The following is a 27,601-nucleotide window of genomic DNA, read 5'->3' on the forward strand; positions in this document are numbered from 1 at the left end:
CATTTTTTTGACGTTGCGCGCGGAATCCAGTGAACAGCTGAGTGGGTAGCAATACTTTACATCGTAGCTGTATGTCTTTCGACATCTAGCTACCTCCAAAATTCGCCAATAAGCATTGCATAGCTAGCGACCGAAGTCACTTTTGTGGATATGTTTATTTAAAAACCTTGCCTGCTAATTTACCGACAGAGGTCTTCACAGGTAAGAATTGATTTGTTAGCTAAGGTTAGCTAGTTAACTTTACCGCGTTGCTAGCTGGCTTGCTAATGCATAGAGAATGATAGAGGCATGTAGTGGCCAAAAGGCTATTTTTGCATTGGGGCAGCGCCTCTACCGTGTTAGTGTTGTCAACCGGGTGGGACTTCCAACTTCATTGGCTGACCCCTCCTGGTGACATGTCCAATCTAGTTCATCAGGAGGGTTCAGCCAATAATGAAGAATAAAATTACCTATTTTAAATTGAGATGGTCTCAATGGCGCTGCCAATGCTGTCACATACGCTATTATGGCGCAGATACAAAGATGAGTCCTCAATCTATCTCTATGTGCTAATGTTAGTAATTAGCTAACTAGAGGTTAGTTAAGTGTAGCTAACGTTAGCTAGCAGTTAACTGTTATATTTCCAGTTATGGTTTTCTATGATCGGTGTTGTTATACAGGGTGTCCAAGAAGATGTCTAAGAGGAAGAACAACTCAATTGGAGAGAGCCCTCACAAGAGAGTCAGACCCACAGAGGTTTATGATGAAGATGATGAAGTGGGTCCCAGCCAACCCCCTGTGCTATCAGGATCACATACGGTATCTAAGTTAGCTATTGTACACTTCATTTATGTGAGACCGTTATAAATAAGAGTAGAGACTGCAGTTGTCACTGTCAGTGTTGACAGTCTAAGGTTGGGTGCCTGGGCGCTAGCCAGATTGTTATACCTTCATACAGGGTCGTTCCTGTACCATACCGTGCAGTGCACACAAGGGGCGCTATTTCGAAACGTAAAAACACCTTAACAAATTTAGGCAGCAGGGATCTTGATCCAGGAGGGGCTTGATTGTCTCGGCTGTAACCAAGAAACGTCATCTTGCAAGCTAGCAAGTTAGCAAACTAAATGCATAGCTGCAGCCCTGAGCTGGAGATCATTTATTTGGCACATCTTAGTTCATTTATTTGGCACATCTTAGTTCATTTATAGTTAGTTATAAGCAGGGGCGTAGCGCGCATCCCTGCCCTTGTTTTAGGGCACCCCCAACCAAAATGATATGGTATACTGCCCAAGCCTAGTTGTCATTCTTGTTGTGATTGAAATATGTCAGTCAAATTGAGCCTATTTCATTCTCAATTTGCCTGACATATTTCAGTCACAACAGCAGGAGTGACAACACTGACAGTGTCTGCAGAATCTGCTATTACAGTGGGGGAAAAAAGTATTTAGTCAGCCACCAATTGTGCAAGTTCTCCCACTTAAAAAGATGAGAGGCCTGTAATTTTCATCATAGGTACACGTCAACTATGACAGACAAAATGAGAAATAAAATTCCAGAAAATCACATAGTAGGATTTTTAATGAATTTATTTGCAAATTATGGTGGAAAATAAGTATTTGGTCAATAACAAAAGTTTCTCAATACTTTGTTATATACCCTTTGTTGGCAATGACACAGGTCAAACGTTTTCTGTAAGTCTTCACAAGGTTTTCACACACTGTTGCTGGTATTTTGGCCCATTCCTCCATGCAGATCTCCTCTAGAGCAGTGATGTTTTGGGGCTGTCGCTGGGCAACACGGACTTTCAACTCCCTCCAAAGATTTTCTATGGGGTTGAGATCTGGAGACTGGCTAGGCCACTCCAGGACCTTGAAATGCTTCTTACGAAGCCACTCCTTCGTTGCCCGGGCGGTGTGTTTGGGAACATTGTCATGCTGAAAGACCCAGCCACGTTTCATCTTCAATGCCCTTGCTGATGGAAGGAGGTTTTCACTCAAAATCTCACGATACATGGCCCCATTCATTCTTTCCTTTACACGGATCAGTCGTCCTGGTCCCTTTGCAGAAAAACAGCCCCAAAGCATGATGTTTCCACCCCCATGCTTCACAGTAGGTATGGTGCAACTCGGCATTCTTTGTCCTCCAAACACGACAAGTTGAGTTTTTACCAAAAAGTTATATTTTGGTTTCATCTGACCATATGGCATTCTCCCAATCCTCTTCTGGATCATCCAAATGCACTCTAGCAAACTTCAGACAGGCCTGGACATGTACTGGCTTAAGCAGGGGGACACGTCTGTCACTGCAGGATTTGAGTCCCTGGTGGCGTAGTGTGTTACTGATGGTAGGCTTTGTTACTTTGGTCCCAGCTCCCTGCAGGTCATTCACTAGGTCCCCCCGTGTGGTTCTGGGATTTTTGCTCACCGTTCTTGTGATCATTTTGACCCCATGGGGTGAGAACTTGCGTGGAGCCCCAGATCGAGGGAGATTATCAGTGGTCTTGTATGTCTTCCATTTCCTAATAATTGCTCCCACAGTTGATTTCTTCAAACCAAGCTGCTTACCTATTGCAGATTCAGTCTTCCCAGCCTGGTGCAGGTCTACAATTTTGTTTCTGGTGTCCTTTGACAGCTCTTTGGTCTTGGCCATAGTGGAGTTTGGAGTGTGACTGTTTGAGGTTGTGGACAGGTGTCTTTTATACTGATAACAAGTTCAAACAGGTGCCATTAATACAGGTAATGAGTGGAGGACAGAGGAGCCTCTTAAAGAAGAAGTTACAGGTCTGTGAGAGCCAGAAATCTTGCTTGTTTGTAGGTGACCAAATACTTATTTTCCACCATCATTTGCAAATAAATTCATTAAAAATCCTACAATGTGATTTTCTGGATTTTTTTTCCTCAATTTGTCTGTCATAGTTGACTTGTACCTATGATGAAAATTACAGGCCTCTCTCATCTTTTTAAGTGGGAGAACTTGCACAATTGGTGGCTGACTAAATACTTTTTTCCCCACTGTATATATTTTATTAAAAAGGAAATAATCAATGACCTGATGTGCCTCCATATTAAAACATTAGGATTTACTGTAACGTCTTAGCTTTGTTTTGTTGCAGACTGTTGGAGAGGTGGGCATAGTGGAGAGCATCTCCCTGAAGAACTTTATGTGCCACTCTCTGCTGGGTCCATTTGCGTTTGGGTCCAATGTCAACTTTGTCGTCGGCAACAATGGAAGTGAGTTCCACCACTTCATCCGGACTTTATTTTTATTTTTTTATCTCAAGATGGTATAATTGTCGACTGATTATAGATAGAGATTATTACGCGATGGTATAGTGTCTCCACTTGTTACTCTATCGCATGTTTCTTTCAGTTTTTCAGTATTGATCCAATGATGATGCTCGAAGATTTCAGTGCCGTGGTTCTGTGTCTGATATTGTGTTTCTAAACGGACAGGTGGAAAAAGTGCTGTCCTCACAGCTCTAATGGTGGGCCTGGGAGGGAAAGCTACAACCACAAACAGAGGGTCCTCCCTGAAGGGATTTGTGAAAGAAGGAGAGAGGTACTTGTGTTCCCTGTATTTACTCACTCCCTTGTCTTTGGGGACATTATTTCTGCCTTGAAAGACTGGTTCCAGATGTCTGTTGGAAGCACGGTCACTTACTGTTTACCTCAGGCAGTAAACCGTTGTAAATGGAGATTAGTGTTAACATGCATCTGGCATCCTTGCAAGAGTAACTGTTATTTCCCTTAGGAATTTCCATACAGTAAAACGTGTCCAAAGAGATTCAGGAGTTTGTGACAAACCGTAAATGTCAGTGGCTACACACTTCCCACTCACTACTGTGTTAACTGCCACCTGCCCCATTTTGACAATGCATACAAAAGTGCCAGGTTTATCCTACTGTCATATTTGAGTCATAATGCAACCCTGTTTGTGGCCCTCTGCTCTCCCAGTTCGGCTGACGTCTCCATAACACTGCGTAACAAGGGCAGGGATGCCTACAAGCCAGAAGTGTTCGGCCAGGCCATCATAGTAGACCTCAAGATAACCCGCGAGGGCATGAGGACCTACAAGCTCAAGAGCAAAGCTGGTAATGAATGTAATAAGAATGTGTGGATTAACCTTCTGTAAATGGGCCTTTCACTCAAACAGGCCCATGGACCTGAGATATGTGCCTGACACTTTAGTGCAAAACCCCATTTACATTTTAGTCATTTAGAAGACGCTCTTATCCAGAGCGACATACAGTTAGTGAGTGCATACATTTTTCATACTGGCCCCCCGTGGGAATCGAACCCACAACCCTGGCGTTGCAAGCGCCATGCTCTACCAACTGAGCTACAGTAGGCCTTTTAAAATCAATCTACATAGTTCATTCTGGATCTTAACATTAGGCTATATTTCAAAAAGTGTTCCACTCAGCAATAGATGCAGTATGAGCACATAAGAATGTACTTTGTCTTGCAGGTCATCTTGTGTCTGCGAAGAAGGATGAACTTTTGGCCATTCTGGATCACTTTAACATCCAGGTACTACAAGTTCTGTTGATCACCTGCAAGACTGTATGAAAAGATTGGAAACACTGTTGCTGTTATAAATAAGTATTGATTTATTTTGTATAATCATTATTTTCCCAAGGTGGACAACCCTGTATCTATGCTAACTCAAGAGATGAGCAAGCACTTTCTGCACTCCAAAGGAGAAGGGGATAAGTACAGAGTCAGTTTGATATACTTGAATCTTTTCATTTATGAAATTCTGTATTTGTGGAGGGCATGGTGTAAATTAAGGAAATGGCATGCATCTTGCCAGCATGTGTTGCAGGTATTATATCTCTGCTACGTCTTATTGTCAGTCTGTGGTTTTCACTGTCAAATAGCATGAGGGTGAAAGAGCTCAATGTAGGCCTACCTTTTAGGACTGCTCTTACCTTGTTAGTGACTAAGTGTTCTGTTTTTCTCCCTCAGTTCTTTATGAAAGCCACACAGCTTGAGCAGATGAAAGAGGATTACACCCACATCATAACAACTAAAAATGTCACCCTAGACACTGTGGAGAAACACGAGGAGGTACGGATCCACTTGGCTTATGTGTGGTGTGTTATGAAATCACCCATCTGAATGCTTTCATCCAAACCAGCCCTGCAGCATGTAGTCCCATAGTGTTCCCCCTTTTTACAAAGGAAGTCTTGTCCATGAACAACCGAGAGATCTTAATGGAGTTGTTATAAAGTAGCACTTTTGAAGTTTTAATCATTATGTTTCAGTGTCTGGAGGGGCTAAAGAGGAAGTACCTGGAGAAAGAGGACCGGGTCAAAAGCCTGACCTCGCTGGACGACATGCACAGTAAACTGGAGGAGCTGAAGAATCAGATGGCTTGGGCTCTGGTGAGGGGCAGCAGCATACCTTAAAAATATGAATCTAAAAATGGATTTATTTTATTTGTTTATTTATCAAGGGTCATGCACAACAGATATATTGCAGCAGATTTAGCAACCCAGCTAAATACATATTCAATCTGATGTAAAATCCCTTTCGCTCTGTCCTGCGCCAGGTGTCTGAGATGGAGAAAGAGGTGAAGCCCATGAGAGAGAAGCTCCAATCAGAGGAGAGGTCCACCGTCAAATACGACCAGAAAGTAGACGAGTGGAAGGTAACTAACATCACCCTCTTATTTTTACAGCCATAAGCATTTGGTGTGTGGGTTTCCTTCACATTATTGAAAAATGCAGCCATTACTTAATTAACTTCAGTGACTATTTCCCCTTGTTTGTCATTGCTGATGATTGTTCTTTATGACCTCACTTCCTGTCCAGACCAAGGTGGTGGAGGCGGAGAAGAAGTACAAGGGTATCCGGGAGCAGCTGGAGGCCATCACTGTGAGGGTGCAGCAGCTGGAGCCACAGAGTGCCGAGCTGAAGAACGAGGCTCAGAGCAGAAGCAAGGCCTTCAACACAGCCCAGGTGAGAGAACAGTGATGAGTGTTACAATACCCCAGAGTCTTCTAAATAACAGGGGTTTAGCAAGTAACCGATACAAGGCTTAACATCATTAACCATAACATCTCCATAATCATAACTGCAGCACAATGAAAAACTACAGCTTCCAGCTCAGAGCTCAACACTAACTATATGTGAGAGCTCGATAACGAGGAGCTCTTTTCTAGTTCGCTAGTTGTTGATTCGTGTCTCTCTTACAGGCCAGTGTACACAGATTCAAGACCAACCTGAGAGACCTGGAGAAGGACAAGGATCAGCTCTCCAGGAGAATTAATGAGCTCAAGTTGAGGTAGCGCCTCTTTTTCAGTTTCAAAATACAACTTGTATTGCCATGGGAGAAGTGATTTTATGTTGCCACGGTCACAAACTGGATTTCTTTCCCTTATTCTCCTCCCCACAGTATCAGCCAGACGTCGGGTGCGGAGACCCAGGTGCGTGTTGAGCGCATGGAGAAGCTGCAGACAGACCTGGACACTCTGAACTTCCAGGACTCCACCCTAGGTCAGCAGATGGAACAGTTCCAGCAGGCTGTGTCCCGGGCCAAGGACGAGCTGGAAAAGATGACGTAGGCACTGGGCAATCCACTTATATACAGGCCTGTAACTCTGAGACTTGGCTGTACAACGTACAAACACACACACACCGTAGTGACGTCATAGGAGTCTGGAGCTATGCCACAGGGTTCACAGGGCTTATGAAATACTCTCAGGGTGTAGTCTTATGTAAACGTTACGTGGCAGCCATATCAGAAGTAGGAATATTGTTTTGTTTATTTATATATATATAAGTGATAGGGTGAGGTGTTGCCAGCGATGAAACAGACATTAGATGATAAGGCTGAGGTTGTGTGTTTTAAAATATAACCATATCTACTCCTCAACCATATCAACTGGACATCAAACAACTATGTTTTAAAGGAGAGTGCCATGAAGCCATAAAAAACAGTGAAATATAATTTTAAAAAACAACAGGAAATTGTTGCTGAACAGGAGCAGAAAGAAGGCAGGAGCCCTAACCCGGAACCGGAGCCCTAACCCTGTGTGTGTTTATCTCTGTTTCTCAGGCGAGAGGAGGAGGACCTGAAGAGGTCTATGGACGTCATCAGGAGGAAGTTGCAGACCATGGAGGGCAGTCGCTCCGACCGCCTGCGCCGCTTCGGGGAAAAGATGCCCGCACTGCTCGCTGCCATCGAGGACGCCCACAGGAAGGGCCAGTTCAGGAAGAAACCAGTGGGTCCGCTGGGTAAGACCTCTGTGTGCGTGTGTATTTCCGTGCGAGTGAAAATACTATTATCTTACCCTTCATTCTCCTTTCTGGATGTCATGCTTATTTGTGTAACCTTGTCATTGGTTAAAATTAAGCTCTTTCCAAAGTCCTCTCTCTCCTGGTGTGCCCCATGCAGGGTACTGTATCCGTCTGAAGGACCATGAGCAGGCCCTGGCCGTGGAGAAATGTCTGGGGAGCCTGATGCTGGCCTTCACCTGTGACAACCACGAGGACGAGAGGCTGCTGCAGGGCCTCATGAGAGGGTACTGCCAGGGGGATAGGAGACCCCAGATCATCACCTGCCAGTTCTTCAACAGGGTCCATGACACTAGTAGGCGGTATGGATGTTAGCTACCTACCACACCCGGCTTCAGGCTAGCTGGGCTTATGTACAGGCTTATTTGTACCGCTCTAAGGGTTCATTTTGTTCTCTGTAACTAACATGTTTTCTGTTGTGTGTGTGTGTCAGGGCTGTGAAACACCCTGACTACCCGTCAGTCCTACAGTCTCTGGAGATCGAGGACCCAGTGGTTGCCAACTGCCTCATCGACCAGAGAGGCATAGAGAGTATTCTACTCATCAAGGTAGGACCATGGAGTCTACTGCCACCATAGTTAGAGTTCACTCAAATGTCATAATGTCACCTTGGATTGGCCAGTAGTGACTGCAACTACGATTCTTGACTTTGTTTTCAGTGTCGCCCTCTTTAAGGGATAGTTTACTCTTTTAAAGTTTGAGCCGATAATAAGCTACAACTTTGAATACTTGAACTATCCCCATGCAACAACTGAATTGCATGCCAAAAACAACATGAATGAACTTCAAGCCACTTCCTTTTAGAAAACAGTAGCCTTTAGGACGGAAGGGAGAAAGGTTCAATTTCTGTGGTTCTAACCCCTTTGTCTGTAACTACCATGTAGAGTCCTGCAGAGGCCCGCAGAGTGATGCAGGGCAGGCAGCCCCCTAGAAACTGCTACCAGGCCTTCACCAAGGAGGGAGACCAGTGCTACAACAACCGCTACTACTCCAACGACCAGAGGAGGTGCGACTACCTTAGCAGAGACGTAGAGGAGGAGATCAGGTAATGTGTGTGTGTGGGTGACATCCATTTGTTTTGAAAAGGTTTCTGCTGCTCTGTTTTTCTGACTCAATTTAGTGCTTTACCTTTCTCCCTCTACCCCTTCTCTCAATATCTCCATGTATCTCTCTCAGGCAGTTGCAGGAGGAGATGCGGAACAAGGCGGCCCTCTTGGATCGCTTCAGCCAGCAGAAGCAGAGGGTGGAGGAGGACATCAGGAACAACAACGGTCTCCTAAAGAGGGCCTATGACGACAGGAAGAGAGCCAAGGTAACACCAACGCACATCTTGCTCAAGCTGGCCTTTGTGACAAACCAGCATCTCTCTCCTGAGCCGTACCATGGATCCAACTAGAAATCCTTTAGGAGAGCACAATGATTCACCTCTGATTAGACTAGATGTGGAGTTACTAGGTGACAAGTCTCCTCTCCTCCAGGATAAGTTCAGGAGGCTGCAGCAGGAGATCAGTGACCTGCAGAACGTGGAGGAACCCCAGTCTGAGGACCTCAAGCCTCTGGTGGGCACACACCTCTAGACACACGGACCATATTTTAACATTTAGTTTGAGCTAATGTCATTCATGAACATCTCCTTCCCTTTCTCTCTCTCGCTCCCTTGTTCTCTCTATTTCACATTCCAACTGATATGATACACACATGTACTCACATTCCACGACACACACCATGCTCCTCCTGTCACACTCTCTGGCCTTCAGGAGGAGGAGCTGGAGGAGATCAACAATAAGATCTCAGCAGCGCGTGCGGAGAGCAAGGAGGCCCTGGGAAAGATGGCCCAGCTGAAGGCTTCCTGGGAGGAGGTGGAGCAGAGGTACCGCCAGCACAAAGAGTCCATCAGCACCGTGGCCGAGGAGGCCGAACCCATCAAGGTCAGTCACATCAAGATGAACTTCAATTTCTATTAACACAGAGGGAAGTTTGGTGTGCAAACGAGGAATGAACCAGGAGAGTGAAAAGGACGTAAAATGCTGATAATCCATGTCTTCATTTTGTTGCACACAATCAATCACACAAAGATTAAACGGATAAAAGGTAAAGCCAATAGATGGCGATAAATCTCTCCTTCCCCCTTGTTTTCTCAGGAGGAGCTGAGTAAGAGCGACCAGGATGTGGAGAAGAGCAAGCACCATAAGAAACATTACGAGGACAAACGCAAGGTCCACATCAACACCATCCGGGACCTCAAGGCCAGCCTGGAGCTCAAGGAGCAGGAGCTTACGGTACGTCTGGGAGGAGGTGCTACATATGGATACTAACAGTACACTGACTAGTTATATCAGGGCCATCTTCTGTGTATGTTTTCTCTTACTGCCTGTTTTCCCTGCTTAATGTGTGTGTTCCTTGTCTTAACCCTCCTGTGTCTCAGGCTTCTGTAGTGAAGGCCACAGAGCTCTGTCCAGAGCGGTCCGAGGTGCGTCGGACGGCCAGGAGTCTGGACAGCGAGATCAGCCGTCTGAAGCTGAAGATCAGCACCCAGCAGGACCAGCAGGGAGACCGCGAAGAGGTCATCAGGTAACCTCCGCCACCCCTGACCTCTGACCCTTCACCCCACACAAACGTTTAAGGGATGTTCCACTCAAAATACGACCTGATTTTATTCCACTTGCCTGAGCTGTAGTTGATTCCCTAAGTGTTCTTGGATATATATTTTGGTTACTTCGGTGTTGTTATATATTATGTTTTGTCAGTATTTCCATATAATAGGGCTGTCCATATAAAAATGACTACTGGGTAATCTGTTTAAGGGCAGAAGGTAAACGTTGCTTGCTTTCCCCCCTTTTCTCCCATCCAGGCAATACCAAGAGGCCCTGGAGAACTACAGTAAAATTAACCAGCAGGTGAAGTGCCTCAAGCGCTTCATCCAGGTCCTGTGTAAGATCATGGACGACAGACACAGAGTCTACACAGAGCTGAGGAGGTAGCTGGATCCACCATTCACTTCCTGTCTGTCCAATAGAATATCAGCTCTGTTATTTGACACCACTCACTGTCTCATAAGAGATCACAGAACAACTGGATGGTACTGCTAGCATCAACATCTGTTATAGAGCTATGCACAATAGCTATTGAAAGACTGAAAGGAGGCCATCTCGATCTATCGATGTGGTGTTAGATTTAGCGGAAAAGCAAAGCTGTTGCGCTATGGATTTGTTGTTAAATTGTTTTCCTTCCACCTATGTATCTCTTTTTAGGTTTCTCTCAGTGCGCTGCAAGATGTACTTTGACTCCATGCTGTCACAGAGAGGCTACATAGGGAAGATGATGTTCGAGCACAAGAACGAAACCCTGTCCATCTCAGTAAGAATACACTACAGTTTTAAAGCATAGAAATACCTTTTCTCATGTACCCTTGTTGAATGCAAAAGCAGTTAAAGGTTATAAAAAAACTGTATGCCTAATAATCAAGTTACCCTCACATTCCCACCCCCCTTTCCCATTTGTCAATGTCTTTCTTTTACTCCTCTCTTTCTGCATCCTTCTTTGTCTCTACCCATCTTCTCCCTCATCCTCCCTCCCTCGCTCAGGTCCAGCCAGGTGTGGGGGATAAGGCTGCTCTGAGTGACATGCGCTCTCTGTCTGGAGGAGAGCGCTCGTTCTCCACTGTCTGTTTCGTTCTCTCTCTCTGGGCTATCGCGGAGGCCCCCTTCCGCGCCCTCGACGAGTTTGACGTCTACATGGTAATAATGTCACATTGAATGGATGGATGAATGATTTACTTTTATTTAACCATTTAAAAATGCATATTAAAGGGATACTTTGGGATTTATGCAATTAAGTCTTATTTCCTACTGTTATGTTCTGATCAAACAGAGTAAAAACCAAAACGGACGAGTAGGAAAAGCTCAAACCAAGTTAATTCAACCCACTGAGTGCTTCATCTTCAAAACACAAGTCACACAAGCATATATTTATACCTGTCGACTAGGAGTCACCTCCTTGTATGTTGAAGATAAACAATTCATCCATGTTACTGGGCAGGAACGGAGGCTGTTCGTCTTACTGGTATTGCCCTGCCTAAGTCTATCCTTCAAAAGCATGGAAGTGTGTGTGAGATGATCTTTGGGGTGGGGACCCTCTGGCCCCCCTCCCAGAGGTTTCTTCTCTCTTAAACTGTTGACCTTGAGTTGAGTTCCACATGCCTCCTTGTCCTAGTTCTACAGCAGCTGGCATGCATTATCAGGAACTGAGGCTAGACTGTTGCTCTTTACCTTTTTTCTTAGAAATATTAATATTCAGCAACAACATCTTTGAACAGATAGAAACATTCTGCCCTTCCCTTTGTCTCACTCAGTAACTTTCCATACACAAAGTTCCTTTTCACCCTTTATTGACCCCAAACATATACATGTTAAGTAATTAATATGTTCTAATATAGTGACAGGAATAATTATATTTCAAGATAGAATCCAACACTACTTACCCAAAGTCAGACGAACTGATGGATACCATTTTTATGTTTCTGCGTGCAGTTTGAAGGAAGTTGAAGGTAGCATATCGTTAGCATAAAAATGGTATCCATGAGTTTGCCTGACTTTGGGTAAGTAGGAAAAAAGTTTTACCGGTAGTTGCCTAAATACATTCAAATATTAACTTACTTTTAATCTAAGCTCATGTGTCTTCTGTAGCCTACACTGTGAGGACTGCTAAGATTGATACATTGTTCTTCATGTTTTTGCTCAATTATTTCAGTCAATCGTTCTGTTCAGTTCTGTTGGCACACTGTCTGTCAATAAATGTAACTGTTTTTCTTTTTAGGACATGGTGAACCGAAGGATTTCCATGGACATGATGTTGAAGATCGCTTCTAGCCAACGTTACCGGCAGTTCATATTCCTCACCCCACAGAGCATGAGGTATTGTAGCCTCCAATGACCCTCCTGTGTACTAACATTAAGCAACTCTGTTCTATTTTATAAACTCGGCGGATTGAGCCCTGAATGCTGATTGGCTGACAGCCGTGGTATAGCAGACCGTATACCACGGGTATGACTAAACATTTGTTTTTACTGCTCTAATTATGTTGGTAACTAGTTTATAATAGCAATAAGGCACCTCTGGGGTTTGTGGAAATGGCTAATATACCACGGCTAAGGGCTATATCCGGGCACTCCGTGTTGCGTCGTGCATAAGAACAGCCCGTAGCAGTGGTATATAGGCCATATACCCCCCCCCCGGGCCTTATTGCTTAATTATATCATGGCTTTGCCTAATTATCTCTCATTTGGCCCCGTGTAGCTCAGTTGGTAGAGCATGGCGCTTGCAACGCCAGGGTTGTGGGTTCGATTCCCACGGGGGGGCAGTATGAAAAAAATGTATGCACTCACTAACTGTAAGTCGCTCTGGATAAGAGCGTCTGCAAAATGATGTAAATCAAGTAAATCAAGTAAATCAATTTGCATATTCAGTGTATCAAAAATAGTGTACTTTAAAATAAATGTCTTCATTGTGTTTGTCTTCCCTATAGCTCTCTCCCAGTCAACAACCTGATCCGGATCCTGCGGCTGAAAGACCCGGACCGTGGCCAGTCTGCTCTTCCCTTTGGACAGAGGAACGAGGAAGAGGAGGAGGAGGAGGAGTAAGGAAGAGGTCAACCTGAGACTGTTTAACAAAGTCTTCACTAAATGATATTCTGTGTTTCACATTTGTTCTAAGTTAATATAGTGTTTTGTTATTGTTAAAATTCTAGACATAAAAATAATGACCTAGTTTGCATTTATTGATGCTGCTATTGCTTAAGTTAAAGTGTTGCAATGTTCTACAAAACACTACTTCTGTAAATGCTATTTTATTTTTTAACTTTGTACTGACTTATTTTTGTTGTGAGGAATAGCACATGTTGATACACTTTGTATGGCAAGACAGACATTAGACTTTTAATTTACTTTTCCAGTGACTAACAGAAGCGCAACCTGTTATATTTGTGTTTGCTAAATTGTTTCAGTCGGTCATTCTGTTTCTACAGTCAATAATAAAACAAATATATACTTCTGTTAGGTTTCGAAATGATCTTGTCATTGTCTTGATAAGTTTGATACATTTATATCCATTGCTTGACTATAATTGTCAGTACAGTTACAAAATCAGTTTTGTACAGTTATATTTTTAACTGTTAGTCCTGAGCATTTTAGATTCAAGGCAGATGAGGTGTCCTACTGATTACTGACATCTCAAAGTGATAACTGCCCTTTACAATGGAAAATCAGAATTTGACAGGACAAGTGAAATACAAGGCTGTTGGGGGAGGGGAAGGGGGTGGTAATTCCCTAGGTGTCATGGCAACGAGGCAGGGCCCGTACTTTGATGGGGGGGGGGGCGAGGCCCAGGCCCCCGCAGGTGGAGAGGTCCACGTCGTCAGCAGTCATCCCGATGGGGGGATGGAAGGAAAAACGCTGCATGAGGGAGGTGTAGAAGAGGAAGAGCTCCATGCGGGCCAGAGTCTCGCCTACACACACTCTACGGCCTGGGAAGAGAGATGGGTGGAGGAATTGGAGGATGAGTGAGTAAAAACTCACTTTTGCTTGTGACAATTCTACTAGTAGTACACAATGCAATCCTAAGCTATTGGCATGGACACTATTGAATTACTACAACTGGTGAACATAAGGATGGTGTCTGTTAAGACAATGATTAGTCGTACGTTCACAGCCTGGCTCGGTGTGTCCTGTTACCTGCGGAGAAGGGCATGAAGGCCTCCCTCTTGACAAACTTCTCGTCGACGGTGAGAAAGTGGTGAGGGTAAAAGTCGTCTGGCTTCTCCCAGTGAGCCTTATCGCGGTGCACTGACCTAAGCAGTGGGATAATGTAGGTCCCCTACACACACACACACACACACACACACACACACACACACAATTTGAATGTGCCATTGTCATGGAAGGCTGTTTGGTGCCATATTGGGGACAGGTAGTATCTTTAGCTTTGCCACAACTGTATTGCTTAACTGTCTGGTTATTTTTGATTCACTAAAGGTGCAAGTTAGTTAGTGTCTCCTAGTTAGTTATGAGTGGGCCTGCCTTAGGTATGAAGAAGCCATTGAGGCTGACGTCGGCTGTGGTCTCGTGGGGCAGGTCCATGGGCAGGATGTCAGCAAACCTCTGGGTCTCATGGATCACAGCGTCGGTGAAGGGCATCATCTGCCTGTGCTGGATCCTTAGCGTAGAACCACCAATCACCTTGTCTATCTCCTCATGGACCTTACCTGAGAGGACATAGGAAGTAGACCGAGTATAAGGAAGACTTGTGAGATTTCACCTCTTTCTGCATTTTTATGCACATTCTCTATTTGAAACATCTGTTGTTAGTCAATTCCAGTTTGTACGTTTGTTTCATATTACACTTTTATGCCGTGGAATGAGGTGGTAGCTTTGTGGTAGCCTATTACTTTTAACTTATATTTCACATTGATCCAAAATGGCTAGCGACATGACGTGGTTTCACTCACTCTGTATATCAGGATACTTGATCATGATGACTAAGGCCCAGGCCAGGGTGCTGGAGGTGGTGTCCGTCCCAGCCACAAACATGTTGGTGACGGAACACAGGAGGTTCCACTCATGGAAGTGGGAAGAGGGATTATCCTTTTCCTAATGGATATATTTTAGACAAGTTGAGGACAGGCATTAGGTATAGGACAAAACATGGGACCATTAGGAAGTGAGTGATACTGTATGGTGGGAGCGGTAATTTCAAATCAATTTTAGGCAAATCTGTAGCACATCTCTATCCCCCTCAAAGCCAAAAAGGCATTTTGATCCATAGTTGGTGTGACTGACATTGACCCCTGGGCTCACCTCCTGCTGCTTGTTGAGGAAGGCGTCAATGTAGCTACGGGAGTCATTCTCGTCCAGGATCTGTCTGTGCTGGATGAAACTCTTCCTGAAAAAGGCCTTCAGGTTGTCCTGGTACGCCAGCACTCTGTGGTGAGGCCCTGGCAGCGGGTGGATCACCGGGTACATGTTGTACAGCTGGAGAATCAAGCATGGGGGTTCCATGTTTATATGTGAGAAATTCACTTTACAGTTTTTTACTTGTCAACTCACTCTGTCAATGTTACAATGACAATGTGTATCCAGCATTTTAATACCTCTACGGAAGGGAACGGTGATCAGAGGTAAATTAAATATAGATTTAGGTTATTAATTTTTTTTTAGAAATATCCCAAACAAATATCCCAAATACAGTCATGTAGTATCATACCTGAATGAACGGCCCACTGGCCAGCCTGAAGCTTTCGTAGTTCATTTCCAAGAGCTTTATAAAGATGGGGTCATCATACTCCATCCTGTGGCCCATGATCAGAGAGACGATGATGTTGGACGCTGCTGCGTTCAGGGGAATGGTGGTCTGGAAGCCGTCACCTGGCTCAGTCACAATAGTTTCATAAAAACACATTAATTAATGTCAATAAAATCAAAGTTAATTCATTCAATGATCTGCTGAAGAGTTTTTAAAAAATCATGTTCTATGTGTAGCATTTTGTATGGCTGTTGAATAATCTATGTATTTGTAGGTGTTTTATCATCAGATCCAATATGGCCTCACCGTTATGAGCTGCAAAGCTTTTTACAAGGTTTTCTGACTCTTCAATGATTTTCTCCTCGATGTTCCTCTTTCCCATTCCCAAATCCCTGAGCACCGTCAGAGTGAACCTCCGGATGGTCCTCCAGGAGTCCCCATGGCCGAATATGATTCCTGTTTTGACGGAGAGGATACATTGTCAGAATATCACAGATTCTCTGCTATTATAAGGAATAAAGTATTCCTTTGCTTATTTATGTGGACCTGTAGGTTTGCTGTGGGATGGATTTTACCCCGCAATTATCCCCTTAAAATGCCATGCCACTGCATTAAGATAAAAAATATTGCCTGTGACTGTAAACTGCCATTTTGAACACTGAACGGTTGACATAAAAACATGCTTGGGCCTAGAATCAAGACGGATAATGTGGTTCTTGATCTATTAAAGATATTTTGGTCAGTCAGGGTTGGCCTGTACCGTTTCCTCTGGTGATCTGTTTGAATAGTGGGATGTCTGGCCGCTCTGCAAATTGATCAGCCTGAGTGACCAAGGCCTCCTTCACCATCTCATAGCCACACAGCACCACCATCTTACGCAAGCCCATCTGAATACTGAACACTGGGCCAAACTTGTCCTTCATCTGGGGAGAAGAGGGGGGGTTAAGTGAGAGGGAACATGGGAATGAGATATATAATAATTGTTTCTTTTTTGTCCTACTTTCATTGTTAAAGTGTAACAAACTCATCTTCGAGGCATGCAAGCAACAACAATATGTTCCAACAAGCACCAGTTACATGGAGATTTTGTACATCCTTAGAGACAAACTAACAGTTAGTAAGCTGCTGCATTCGGGATTGCCTAAACAGGAATTTAGTGAGGGGAGTAGTGGAGAGTAAATAAAGTGGTGGATAGATATGAAGTGGTCAAGAACTCTGAGAGTTCAAGCAAAGCACCTGGGCTAAATTGTTCCGATAAAGAAGCAGAAAAAGCATAGCTGGGTTCCAGATCAGTTTGTGCTGTATAGCCAACACCTACAGTGGGGAAAAAAAGTTTTTAGTCAGCCACCAATTGTGCAAGTTCTCCCACTTAAAAAGATGAGAGAGGCCTGTAATTTTCATCATAGGTACACGTCAACTATGACAGACAAAATGAGATTTTTTTTCTCCAGAAAATCACATTGTAGGATTTTTTATGAATTTATTTGCAAATTATGGTGGAAAATAAGTATTTGGTCAATAACAAAAGTTTCTCAATACTTTGTTATATACCCTTTGTTGGCAATGACACAGGTCAAACGTTTTCTGTAAGTCTTCACAAGGTTTTCACACACTGTTGCTGGTATTTTGGCCCATTCCTCCATGCAGATCTCCTCTAGAGCTGTGATGTTTTGGGGCTGTCGCTGGGCAACACGGACTTTCAACTCCCTCCAAAGATTTTCTATGGGATTGAGATCTGGAGACTGGCTAGGCCACTCCAGGACCTTGAAATGCTTCTTACGAAGCCACTCCTTCGTTGCCCGGGCGGTGTGTTTGGGATCATTGTCATGCTGAAAGACCCAGCCACGTTTCATCTTCAATGCCCTTGCTGATGGAAGGAGGTTTTCACTCAAAATCTCACGATACATGGCCCCATTCATTCTTTCCTTTACACGGATCAGTCGTCCTGGTCCCTTTGCAGAAAAACAGCCCCAAAGCATGATGTTTCCACCCCCATGCTTCACAGTAGGTATGGTGTTCTTTGGATGCAACTCAGCATTCTTTGTCCTCCAAACACGACGAGTTGAGTTTTTACCAAAAAGTTCTATTTTGGTTTCATCTGACCATATGACATTCTCCCAATCCTCTTCTGGATCATCCAAATGCACTCTAGCAAACTTCAGACGGGCCTGGACATGTACTGGCTTAAGCAGGGGGACACGTCTGGCACTGCAGGATTTGAGTCCCTGGCGGCGTAGTGTGTTACTGATGGTAGGCTTTGTTACTTTGGTCCCAGCTCTCTGCAGGTCATTCACTAGGTCCCCCGTGTGGTTCTGGGATTTTTGCTCACCGTTCTTGTGTTCATTTTGACCCCCACGGGTGAGATCTTGCGTGGAGCCCCAGATCGAGGGAGATTATCAGTGGTCTTGTATGTCTTCCATTTCCTAATAATTGCTCCCACAGTTGATTTCTTCAAACCAAGCTGCTTACCTATTGCAGATTCAGTCTTCCCAGCCTGGTGCAGGTCTACAATTTTGTTTCTCGTGTCCTTTGACAGCTCTTTGGTCTTGGCCATAGTGGAGTTTGGAGTGTGACTGTTTGAGGTTGTGGACAGGTGTCTTTGATACTGATAACAAGTTCAAACAGGTGCCATTAATACAGGTAACAAGTGGAGGACAGAGGAGCCTCTTAAAGAAGAAGTTACAGGTCTGTGAGAGGCAGAAATCTTGCTTGTTTGTAGGTGACCAAATACTTATTTTCCACCATAATTTGCAAATAAATTCATAATAAATCCTACAATGTGATTTTCTGGAGAAAAAAATTCTCAATTTGTCTGTCATAGTTGACGTGTACCTATGATGAAAATTACAGGCCTCTCTCATCTTTTTAAGTGGGAGAACTTGCACAATTGGTGGCTGACTAAATACTTTTCCCCCCACTGTATACTATAGCCGTTGTCATGTCAAACAGGGTGAACAGAGGCAATAATATAGGTTTTTTTTCCAGAGGGGTTCTTACCTCCATCTAGGTCTGGTAGGGTCTTTATAGAGGGGTTCTTACCTCCATCAAGGTCTGGTAGGGTCTTTATAGAGGGGTTCTTACCTCCATCAAGGTCTGGTAGGGTCTTTATAGAGGGGTTCTTACCTCCATCTAGGTCTGATAGGGTCTTTATAGAGGGGTTCTTACCTCCATCAAGGTCTGGTAGGGTCTTTATAGAGGGGTTCTTACCTCCATCAAGGTCTGGTAGGGTCTTTATAGAGGGGTTCTTACCTCCATCATGGTTGACAGGGTCTTTATAGAGGGGTTCTTACCTCCATCTAGGTCTGATAGGGTCTTTATAGAGGGGTTCTTACCTCCATCAAGGTCTGATAGGGTCTTTATAGAGGGATTCTTACCTCCATCAAGGTCTGGCAGGGTCTTTATAGAGGGGTTCTTACCTCCATCAAGGTCTGGTAGGGTCTCTTCAGGTCCAGGTTGAAGATGTTCCCCACCAGCGGTAGACCTCTGGGGCCTGGAGGAAAGTTCTTAGGGTTTTTGTTTTGATTAATGATGAAAAGGAGGATGATTAAATTCAGCGTAATAAACAGAACGGACGTGCCACTTAGTGAAAATAAGTCCAGAACAGACATATTTTGTTTTGAATCGTTTTTTTCGGACTAAATTTAAAATGTCTGTGAAATAAATATTGTTAGAGGCCTTGGGTCATAGTCATTCAGGAATGCTACTGTATCCGTCGTTCTTTTGAAAGCTCCTGCAAAAACATAAAGAAGAGACTGCATTAAAATACTGGCCAGGGTAAAAGTTTCTCTCTATGGACAGTATTTGGAAGTAAGTCATGATCGATTGAGCCCTTGAAGTCCCTCTCATGTAGAATAAGGACTGCTTTTTAGGAATTTACACAGCGCATAAAATACAAACTTTGAGAATCTTTATTTAAAGTTATGATGTTTGTGTTTATATTAATTGTGTGTTACAGATCAAATCCAGAAAAGATTTATTTTTGCCACATCTGTAAATGAAAATAGGCATAATACCCACATCTGATACTGCTGTAGAAAAATATATAATAATGTAAGCACTGATTTATTTTGTTTATGAGCTCTCACTGTTAATGTGGACTTGATTACTTGCATAAATCGTTCACGTAATTCTCTTGAACTGACTATTGGTACATTCATAAAAAAAAAAACACCCTCCATGAAAGAACTACACTACTTTTATTTGTCTGACATGTTCTTTCCCATGTTAATTCTGCAATAGAAAACATCGATCATATCTTTTTTTTAAACTACAAGGCCTAATAATTAAAGCAATCTGCAATAATAAATATCCTACCTGAATGAAATGAGTATTGATGTGGCCTCTGCGCTGTCCTTGCTCCTGAGGCTTGAGTTCACTTTTTCTAGAGATGACGCCAGCTCTCGATGTCCAGCCCACTGTGTAGTCACGTGGGTTACGCGTCAACCAGGCTTTAATAAAATCTAGATCATTGCTTTAACACTGGGGTCATATTTCTACAACATTTCACCTCTTGTCATTAAAACGCAAACTGACTGTGGATCAGTGTCTAGAAATGCACCTGAACCTACTTCTACAAGCGCCCGATAGAGGGCGGCATTGCGTTGTAGCAGGGCAGGCAGGGACCTCAGAGGCCCATTTCCTTCATTATGGGCCCGTTATATTCATGTCTCATTTCACTATGGCTATGGGTACTGCTTTTTAACACAATTTAGGCCTATATTGCAGATAAATCTGCGGTTCTGTTGCAATGAATTAGCAGGCTAAAGACAAATAATCTGTGTGTGCAACACAACTTCCCGCACAAACCAGTCTGACTACATCTTTAAGGGCAGCGTGCCAGCAGTCCAATGGAATGCACGCCCATTCAAGCACATAACTTCTGTTGACAACATTGCAGCAAGTGGCAGATTTAATTCTACCACGACTGCAACAAAGAACAACGCCAACTACCACCTGAGAGACAACAATGAAGCCCAAATCTCTCGTATTGAGGTTATTTGATCATACTGAGTCCTTAGGTGAGAGGCAAGCGGAGAGAGTATCTAGGTATCACCGGCAGGTAGACTGTTCGGACCGGTCGGACCGTCATGAGACCACTGCACCAAATGATACCCCCAGACCCCAGGTAGAGGATGGGGGGAGAAAGAAAGAGAAGTGCGCCAGTGAGATCCATTTCGCCTTTTTACCGGAGAGGTACGAGCCCCTAGTCGAAGAGGATGAAGGAAGGCAAAGAGCGAAAGAAGAAAAGAAAAACAAGAAGAAACAAAAATACAAGAAAGTCAAGAAGGTAGTATTTGTGAAAAACGTTACTGCTGCATCTATCTTTCTGTGCTGTTATGTTTATAAAGAATAAGCCTTGTTTTCCCCCCTTTCAATGATTAACTTGAACCACCGTTTTTTTCAATGCTTATTAATTATTAACTAACCATTATGATGCACTTAACCTTTGAAAGTCAAATGTATTCAGTTTTGTTATAATTACACTGTTATAACAACCTTCAGTTGTTCATAATCATAACATGTTTCTATTGTCAATAGAAAAAAGACAATAAAATCAATGTTACATTTTCAGATACTTTCAACTCGAGAATTCCCTGCACTGTATCCCTTAATTTCCCACACAGTATGTAATAGTTGCAGATAATATGGGTAAGTTCAAGGCAATATCATAATCAATCTCATTATCGTGATACAAAAAAATGTAAAAAATACAATTATCACGATAAGGCATCAATCCATCAAACTTGCATCAAATTACCTGATATTCATCATATGACTGAATGATGTAAAATCAATAATAAGAATCACAAACCATAGAACTGAAAGATCATTGTGAAATAGGACTACAATATAGAGGCTTTTCATGAAAGAAATCGGTATTATGAACCAATCTATTGTGATTGACTTTTCTCAGATTGCTGGGTTTTCTAATCAGCACCTCACATTAACACTTTGTTTCTTACTGTTTGATTTCAACACTGATTGTGTTACTGTTAAACCACCTGTATTGTGTTAAAATGTGACACAATATGAAGTACAAGTTGAATGATGTAATAAATATATCAACAGTGACTGATTGTATCTTCCTATCTTGCCACAATCCATTTGCTTGGCTTCTCTCCAGATTTAGATTGTTTTAAGACCTCTCCCTGTGTTTGTCTGTTCCACTGTCCTAGATACAGTGTGTTTGGGGTCAAAGGGGAATATCTAAACCATAACATAAAACATAAAAGACAGTCATGGTGCAGTTCTTTGAAAAAAAAAGGTATCAAGGCAGAAGTCTAATCTTTCCTGTCAAGAAACTCAAGTAAAACAACTTAGATCATAGCACTCTTGTCCACTATCTTTAGAAATGAAGAATATAGCTCTTAAAACCATTTCCATATGAATAGTGTTTGCGGTTTCACTGTTGTTGTTGTGGCTGTAGTAGGTTCTAAATCAAATCAAATCAAGCTTTATTTATACAGCACATTTCAGACATGGAATGCAACGCAATGTGCTTTACAGGAAAAATAAAACAAAAAAACTATGAAAATAAAAGCTGAAATATTTACTACACAACAAACATAAGATAAAAAACAAAAGAATGACACAAACTGAACAACTAAAAAGCACCCTGAGGAAAAGCAAAGCTAAAAAGATGTGTTTAAGTTCTCTTTTAAATATGTCCACAGTTTCAGCCCCCCTCAGGTTCTCTAGCAGGTTATTCCAGAGGCTGGGGGCATAATAACTAAAGGCTGTCTCTCCATGCCTCTTAGTCCTAGGCTTTGGGATAGTTAAAAGGCCAGTGTCACAGGACCTGAGGGACCTACTGGGTACAGAACTTAAAAGCATGTCTGACATGTATTGGGGTGCACAATCATGGATTGATTAAAAAACCAATAGAAGAATCTTAAAATGTATTCTAAAACTCACAGGCAGCCAGTGCAGAGACCTTAAAACCGGTGTAATATGTGCTCTCCATCTGGTCTTGGTCAGTACCCGTGCTGCAGCATTCTGTATGTTTTGCAGTTGACCAATGGCTTTCTTGTTAAGACCAGACAGGAGAACATTACAATAGTCAAGCCTGTATTAGCCTGAGAGAGAAACGGCCGCACCTTGGCAATGTTCCTAAGGTGGTAAAAAGCTAATTTGGCCACATTCTTAATGTGTGATTCGAAATTTAGTTCAGAATCTAAAATAACACCTAGGTTTTTTACCTGTGTTTTATCTTTATTGCCTGTGAATTAAAATGTGTGGCAGCATAGTCTCTCCAAGGTGAGCAGGTCAACACTCTCGTGGGGTTGTCTATCTTGCAATATCTATCCCATGGGCTTGGTGGCCCAACTGTCCGGGGGGCTCAGACATTCACTGGTCAATTACGAAGCCCAGACTAAGCCTCATTGATTTACTAAATCTGATCCAGCTAGATCCCTAAAGCTTCATGGTAGTTTCCCCGCTCAAGCCTCTGTGATGTGTCACTATAGGATAAGCATTAGAGATTGGCAACGAATGTTGCGGCAAACGCCGCCAAAGAGTCATTGAACCCTCATCCACCTCACCTGGTTCTGAATGGATTCTCTGTCATTGTGGTGAGGGATTATCAACTTCATTTGGAAGGGTCATGGATATGGGTAGCCTGTTGGCTATTAATAATAATAACATACCCCATGCAAAGTACAGTAATAATAACCAAATGTAGGGCTGACTAAATGCCATCAGTTGGAAGGACCATAACAAACCCCATACAAAGCACAGAAATAACTAAATGGAGGGTTATTATGGTGCAGTAAGTGACAATAATAACCGTACATTTGGTTATTCCTGTACTTTGTTTGGGGTTTGTTATGGTCCTTCCAACTGATTGATGGCATTTAGTCACATGTCATTTCTTCCTTATCTGTCTTGGCTTTGTTTAGAAAGTTCTTATTTTACAACCCACTCACATGCTGTGGTGTGTGTTGTGTATAAAGATATTATAACTGTTATATTGATTGCTGTCAAGCTTCCTTATTTACTGTATATATATATGTATGGACACTACCTGTAAAAATGTCTATGAATAGCCATAAAGATAAAGTAAGTTATGGTTTTATTGACTGGGCTTTAAATCATGTTGGATCTAGGTAGTAAAATGTGAGGAGGCCTGAGTGTAAGACACCTTCTTGGAAACAAGTAACCCATAAAAGTGTGATTGTCTTCTATAAATACCAAGATAATCGAATCATGTTAAAAATCACATTGCTGCTACATGCCTCCATGAATTCACTGTAAACATAACCATCTAATATCAATGCTACAGTCTCTCCCTCAGTTGCTACTGTCCGCAGGTGACAGGGGTGTTTGGAAGTTTTATTTGCGGCCTTGATAGTGATACATTTTAAGACTACAGGTTGGGAAACGTTTTGGTATTTTTGAACATCCCCTGATGCAGCCAGTTCAGACACAGGCCAGCCCTTTCCTGAACACTAAACATGGAACCCTATTGTTCAACACAGGGATCACTGCTTATTTTAGTTAGACGAGTAAAAAGGACGCAGTGATTTCCCTCTGCTGTGCTGGGCAACCATTGTCTGAGTATGGAGAAGATTGGTTCTACCTATTTCGGTCTGAGGATGTGTTTAAAAATGTAATCCCTTATTCTTGACCTAGTTCTGTCCTCAAGATCTGTTGATGAGTTGTAAAATCATCCTCACACTTACAGCAGCCTACTGAATGTTCCATCTGCAGATAGGATGAGTCATTTAATGATGATTAGGTTTGTATTGCTGATGATGGTTGTTAATTGATAATCAGTTTATTGACTTTGCTCTCTGTGTGTGTCCTCTGTCTTTCAGAATGTCGGCAAGGCCCTTCGCTACAGCTGGAAGTGTTTGATGCTTGGTCTTCACAGTATGGCAGCAGGCTATTCCACCCCACTCACTGCCGCTGCTACCCTCGTCCCAGAGTTCCATGCGGGCAGGGACAGGGGCTGAGAGGACCAATCACATTGATCTGTAATCCTTCTTAATGTTCACTGACTCTAACGCTGTGGCCCCAAGGGCCTCAACATAAACCAGCACTGAAAACCCTCAATTGAGAGATATCTCTACATTATGAAATTATAGAATTTAAATATCCTGTTGTAGAATACTGATAAAAATACTTTGATTCTTATTGCAAGGTTTTGCATGTATATAAGATGTCATAAATTGTATATATTTTTTATAGTTACTTAATAGGAACTTTGTAGGAAGCACATTGATGCATTTGTAATTACATTTATGTGACAGAAGGTTGATATGATTAGGAAATATATCTACACTACCATCAAAAGTTTGGACACACCTACTCATTCAAGGGTTTTTCTTTATTTTTACTATTTTTTACATTGTAGAATAACAGTGAAGACATCAAAATTATGAAATAACACATGGAATCATGTAGTAACCAAATAAGTGTTAAACAAATCAAAATAGCCCTATTTGGTAAAATACCAAGTCCATATTATGGCAAGAACAGCTCAAATAAGCAAAGAGAAACGACAGTCCATCATTACTTTAAGACATGAAGGTCAGTCAATACGGAAAATGTCAAGAACTTTGAACGTTTCTTCAAGTGCAGTCGCAAAAACCATCAAGTGCTATGATGAAACTGGCTCTCATGAGGACCACCACAGGAATGGAAGACCCAGAGTTACCTCTGCTGCAGAGGAAAAATTCATTAGAGTTACCAGCCTCAGAAATTGCAGCCCAAATAAATGCTTCACAGAGTTCAAGTAACAGACACCTCAACATCAACTGTTCAGAGGAGACTACGTGAATCAGGCCTCCATGGTCGAATTGCTGCAAAGAAACCACTACTAAAGGACACCAATAATAAGAAGAGACCTGCTTGGGCCAAGAAACACAAGCAATGGACTTTAGACCAGTGGAAATGTGTCCTTTGGTCTGGAGTCCAAATTTGAGATTTTTGATTCAAACCGCCGTGTCTTTGTGCATGAATACTTCCCACCGTAAAGCATGGAGAAGGAGGTGTTATGGTGTGGAGGTGCTTTGCTGGTGACTCTGTCTGTGATTTATTTCACTTAACTTAACCAGCATGGCTACCACAGCATTCTGCAGCGATACGCCATCCCATCTGGTTCGGGCTTAATGGGACTTCATTTGTAACAGGACAATGACCCAACACACCTCCAGGCTGTGTAAGGGCTATTTTACCAAGAAGGAGAGTGATGGAGTGCTGCATCAGATGACCTGGCCTCCACAATCCCCCGACCTCAACCCAATTGAGATGGTTTGGGATGAGTCGGACGGCAGAGTGAAGGAAAAGCAGCCAACAAGTGCTAAGCATGTGTGGGAATTCCTTCAAGACTGTTGGAAAAGCATTACAGGTGAAGCTGGTTGAGAGAATGCCAAGAGTGTGCAAAGCTGTCATCAAGGCAAAGGGTGGCTGTTTGAAGAATCTCAAATATAAAATATATTTTGATTTGTTTAACACTTTTTTGGTTACTACATGGTTTTGATGTCTTCACTATTATTCTACAATGTAGAAAATAGTAAAAATAAAGAAAAACCCTTGAATGAGTAGGTGTGTCCAAACCTTTGACTGGTACAGTATGTCAGACGTTTTATACTTTTATAATGACTTTTCAGTCAACATTGAAATTAATGGGATATTTTGTATATTTGTAAACTCTTTAATTACATAATTTCACAGTTACTTACTCCACAATTATGAATTATTTTCTCAAATATACGTTGTGCCTTTTTCAACTCAAAGAATTTCTGTAACATGCAACCATCACCTTGTGTAAAGCCTGTTAAAGAGAAAAGGACAATTGTGCGGCACAAACAGAATATGTGTTTGCTCTATGGCGTCAGATTAAGTGAATCAGGACCGGACAGGAGCTTGTTAACAAAGGGATTTAGATAGAGACAGGAAAGACTTAGCGGGGTCGGGGTGGAGAGGGGAACCAAAACAGGAAAGGAAACTGAATCAAGGCTTGAGGGCCTCTTCCTGCACATTGGGGACGGTCGGTCTTTTGTCCCAGCCAGCCAACGGAAGCAGGGGCATGGCACAACCCCAGTGGATTTACAGCAGAATAATATATTTTCAGAATATCTTCTAAATGTAATATGATAGAAAGAAAAATGTATGTGTTTGGTATGATAAAGAAAGCTGACAGGGAGAAGTTAACAGTGAGTACAGTATATCTTCATGTTAGTGATATGCTACCAAAGAATACACACTGCATTTCTCTGTCTATATCTGTCTTTGAAAGTCTGTTTCTATGTGAATAAATACAATTTAAACTTATGTTTGAGGCTGCTATATGCTATATTATAGCTATACTGTACAGTATGTCTGTGTTTTTTGCAGTATGTAAATTGTAAAACTTATAATGAATACCCATTGGTGGAATACCTGGTGGTCTTTCAACAAGGTTAGCTGGAGACTGAAACACAGACGAACCAGGAGGTGCGATGACGCGAAAGCGCAAGAATGGTGCTGTTAAGATCAGAGATGAATCTCCTGAGTTTACACCAAGTAATACGACTTAAAGGTCTTCATGCTCTCTTGAGAACCTTGATGATCACGAAATGGAGTCAGACGGCAGTGGTGAGTACTCTGAGGTTGAGTCAGTCCAGGATGAAGCGGGCCTACCTGCGGGGACAGGTTTATTGGATACGTCCACTGTTTTCCCTGAGAATCCTACCAGAGAGGATTTTGGACCGGTAGGAGTGAGATTTTTTAAAAGAGTGGATTCCTGCTTTTTGGCTTACCCATACATTGTGTCAGGCTGGGTAAAGGACAAACTGGGAATGGTTACATCTGTGAAAGTTTGGAGAAGTGGAATTGTTTCGATTTTTTGTGTATACGCCTCCCAGAGGAAGTGGGCGCTTCGAGTCACGCGGCTTGGGGCTCAACCTGTGGTGTGCTTTGCTCTCCGGAGCAGGGCGCCGCTAAAAAGGGGTGATCAGTGGGGTAGCGTTGAATGTAGAGGTGGATCAAATGAAAATGAATATTCCTAGTGTTTGTGACGCCCACCGCTTGGTGAGACATAGA

General features: G+C 42.7%; 3 protein-coding genes across 4 annotated transcripts; 2 read left to right on the forward strand and 1 right to left on the reverse strand.

Moving 5' to 3' along the window:
- The first annotated feature begins 8 nt into the window (after positions 1-8).
- si:dkey-119f1.1 (Structural maintenance of chromosomes protein 6-like) lies at positions 9-13,328 on the forward strand. The gene is made up of 27 exons (XM_041860366.1): positions 9-201; positions 660-798; positions 3,092-3,209; positions 3,432-3,537; positions 3,933-4,069; positions 4,447-4,508; positions 4,618-4,698; positions 4,947-5,048; positions 5,246-5,365; positions 5,533-5,631; positions 5,795-5,941; positions 6,178-6,266; positions 6,378-6,542; positions 7,041-7,219; positions 7,380-7,581; positions 7,713-7,827; positions 8,164-8,324; positions 8,456-8,591; positions 8,758-8,838; positions 9,037-9,207; positions 9,421-9,558; positions 9,705-9,850; positions 10,131-10,256; positions 10,531-10,636; positions 10,864-11,016; positions 12,095-12,192; positions 12,804-13,328. Exons 2-27 carry the CDS (start codon positions 673-675, stop codon positions 12,916-12,918), a joined length of 3,279 nt encoding a protein of 1,092 aa, XP_041716300.1. The 5' UTR covers positions 9-201; positions 660-672; the 3' UTR covers positions 12,919-13,328.
- Positions 13,329-13,362: 34 nt separating this feature from the next.
- Positions 13,363-19,971, reverse strand: LOC121548794 (cytochrome P450 2K6). Of its 2 annotated transcripts, XM_041860368.2 has the most exons (10): positions 19,889-19,971; positions 18,991-19,304; positions 16,335-16,497; positions 15,881-16,030; positions 15,536-15,696; positions 15,130-15,303; positions 14,781-14,922; positions 14,353-14,537; positions 14,008-14,149; positions 13,363-13,799 (listed from the first exon to the last, which is right to left on the reverse strand). In XM_041860368.2, the coding sequence occupies exons 2-10, from the start codon at positions 19,180-19,182 to the stop codon at positions 13,603-13,605; spliced, it is 1,506 nt and encodes a 501-aa protein (XP_041716302.2). In that variant the 5' UTR covers positions 19,183-19,304; positions 19,889-19,971; the 3' UTR covers positions 13,363-13,602. The 2 variants fall into 2 exon arrangements, with proteins under 2 accessions (XP_041716302.2, XP_041716303.2); XM_041860369.2 differs by lacking the exons at positions 18,991-19,304; positions 19,889-19,971 and adding an exon at positions 18,614-18,630.
- Positions 19,972-20,383: 412 nt separating this feature from the next.
- Positions 20,384-24,709, forward strand: si:dkey-126g1.9 (uncharacterized protein C1orf115 homolog). Its single transcript, XM_041861123.1, has 2 exons — positions 20,384-20,861; positions 24,391-24,709. Exons 1-2 carry the CDS (start codon positions 20,541-20,543, stop codon positions 24,526-24,528), a joined length of 459 nt encoding a protein of 152 aa, XP_041717057.1. The 5' UTR covers positions 20,384-20,540; the 3' UTR covers positions 24,529-24,709.
- Positions 24,710-27,601: the final 2,892 nt, after the last annotated feature.

This window comes from Coregonus clupeaformis, chromosome 33, assembly GCF_020615455.1.
Source record: "Coregonus clupeaformis isolate EN_2021a chromosome 33, ASM2061545v1, whole genome shotgun sequence".
Lineage (NCBI taxonomy): Eukaryota > Metazoa > Chordata > Actinopteri > Salmoniformes > Salmonidae > Coregonus > Coregonus clupeaformis.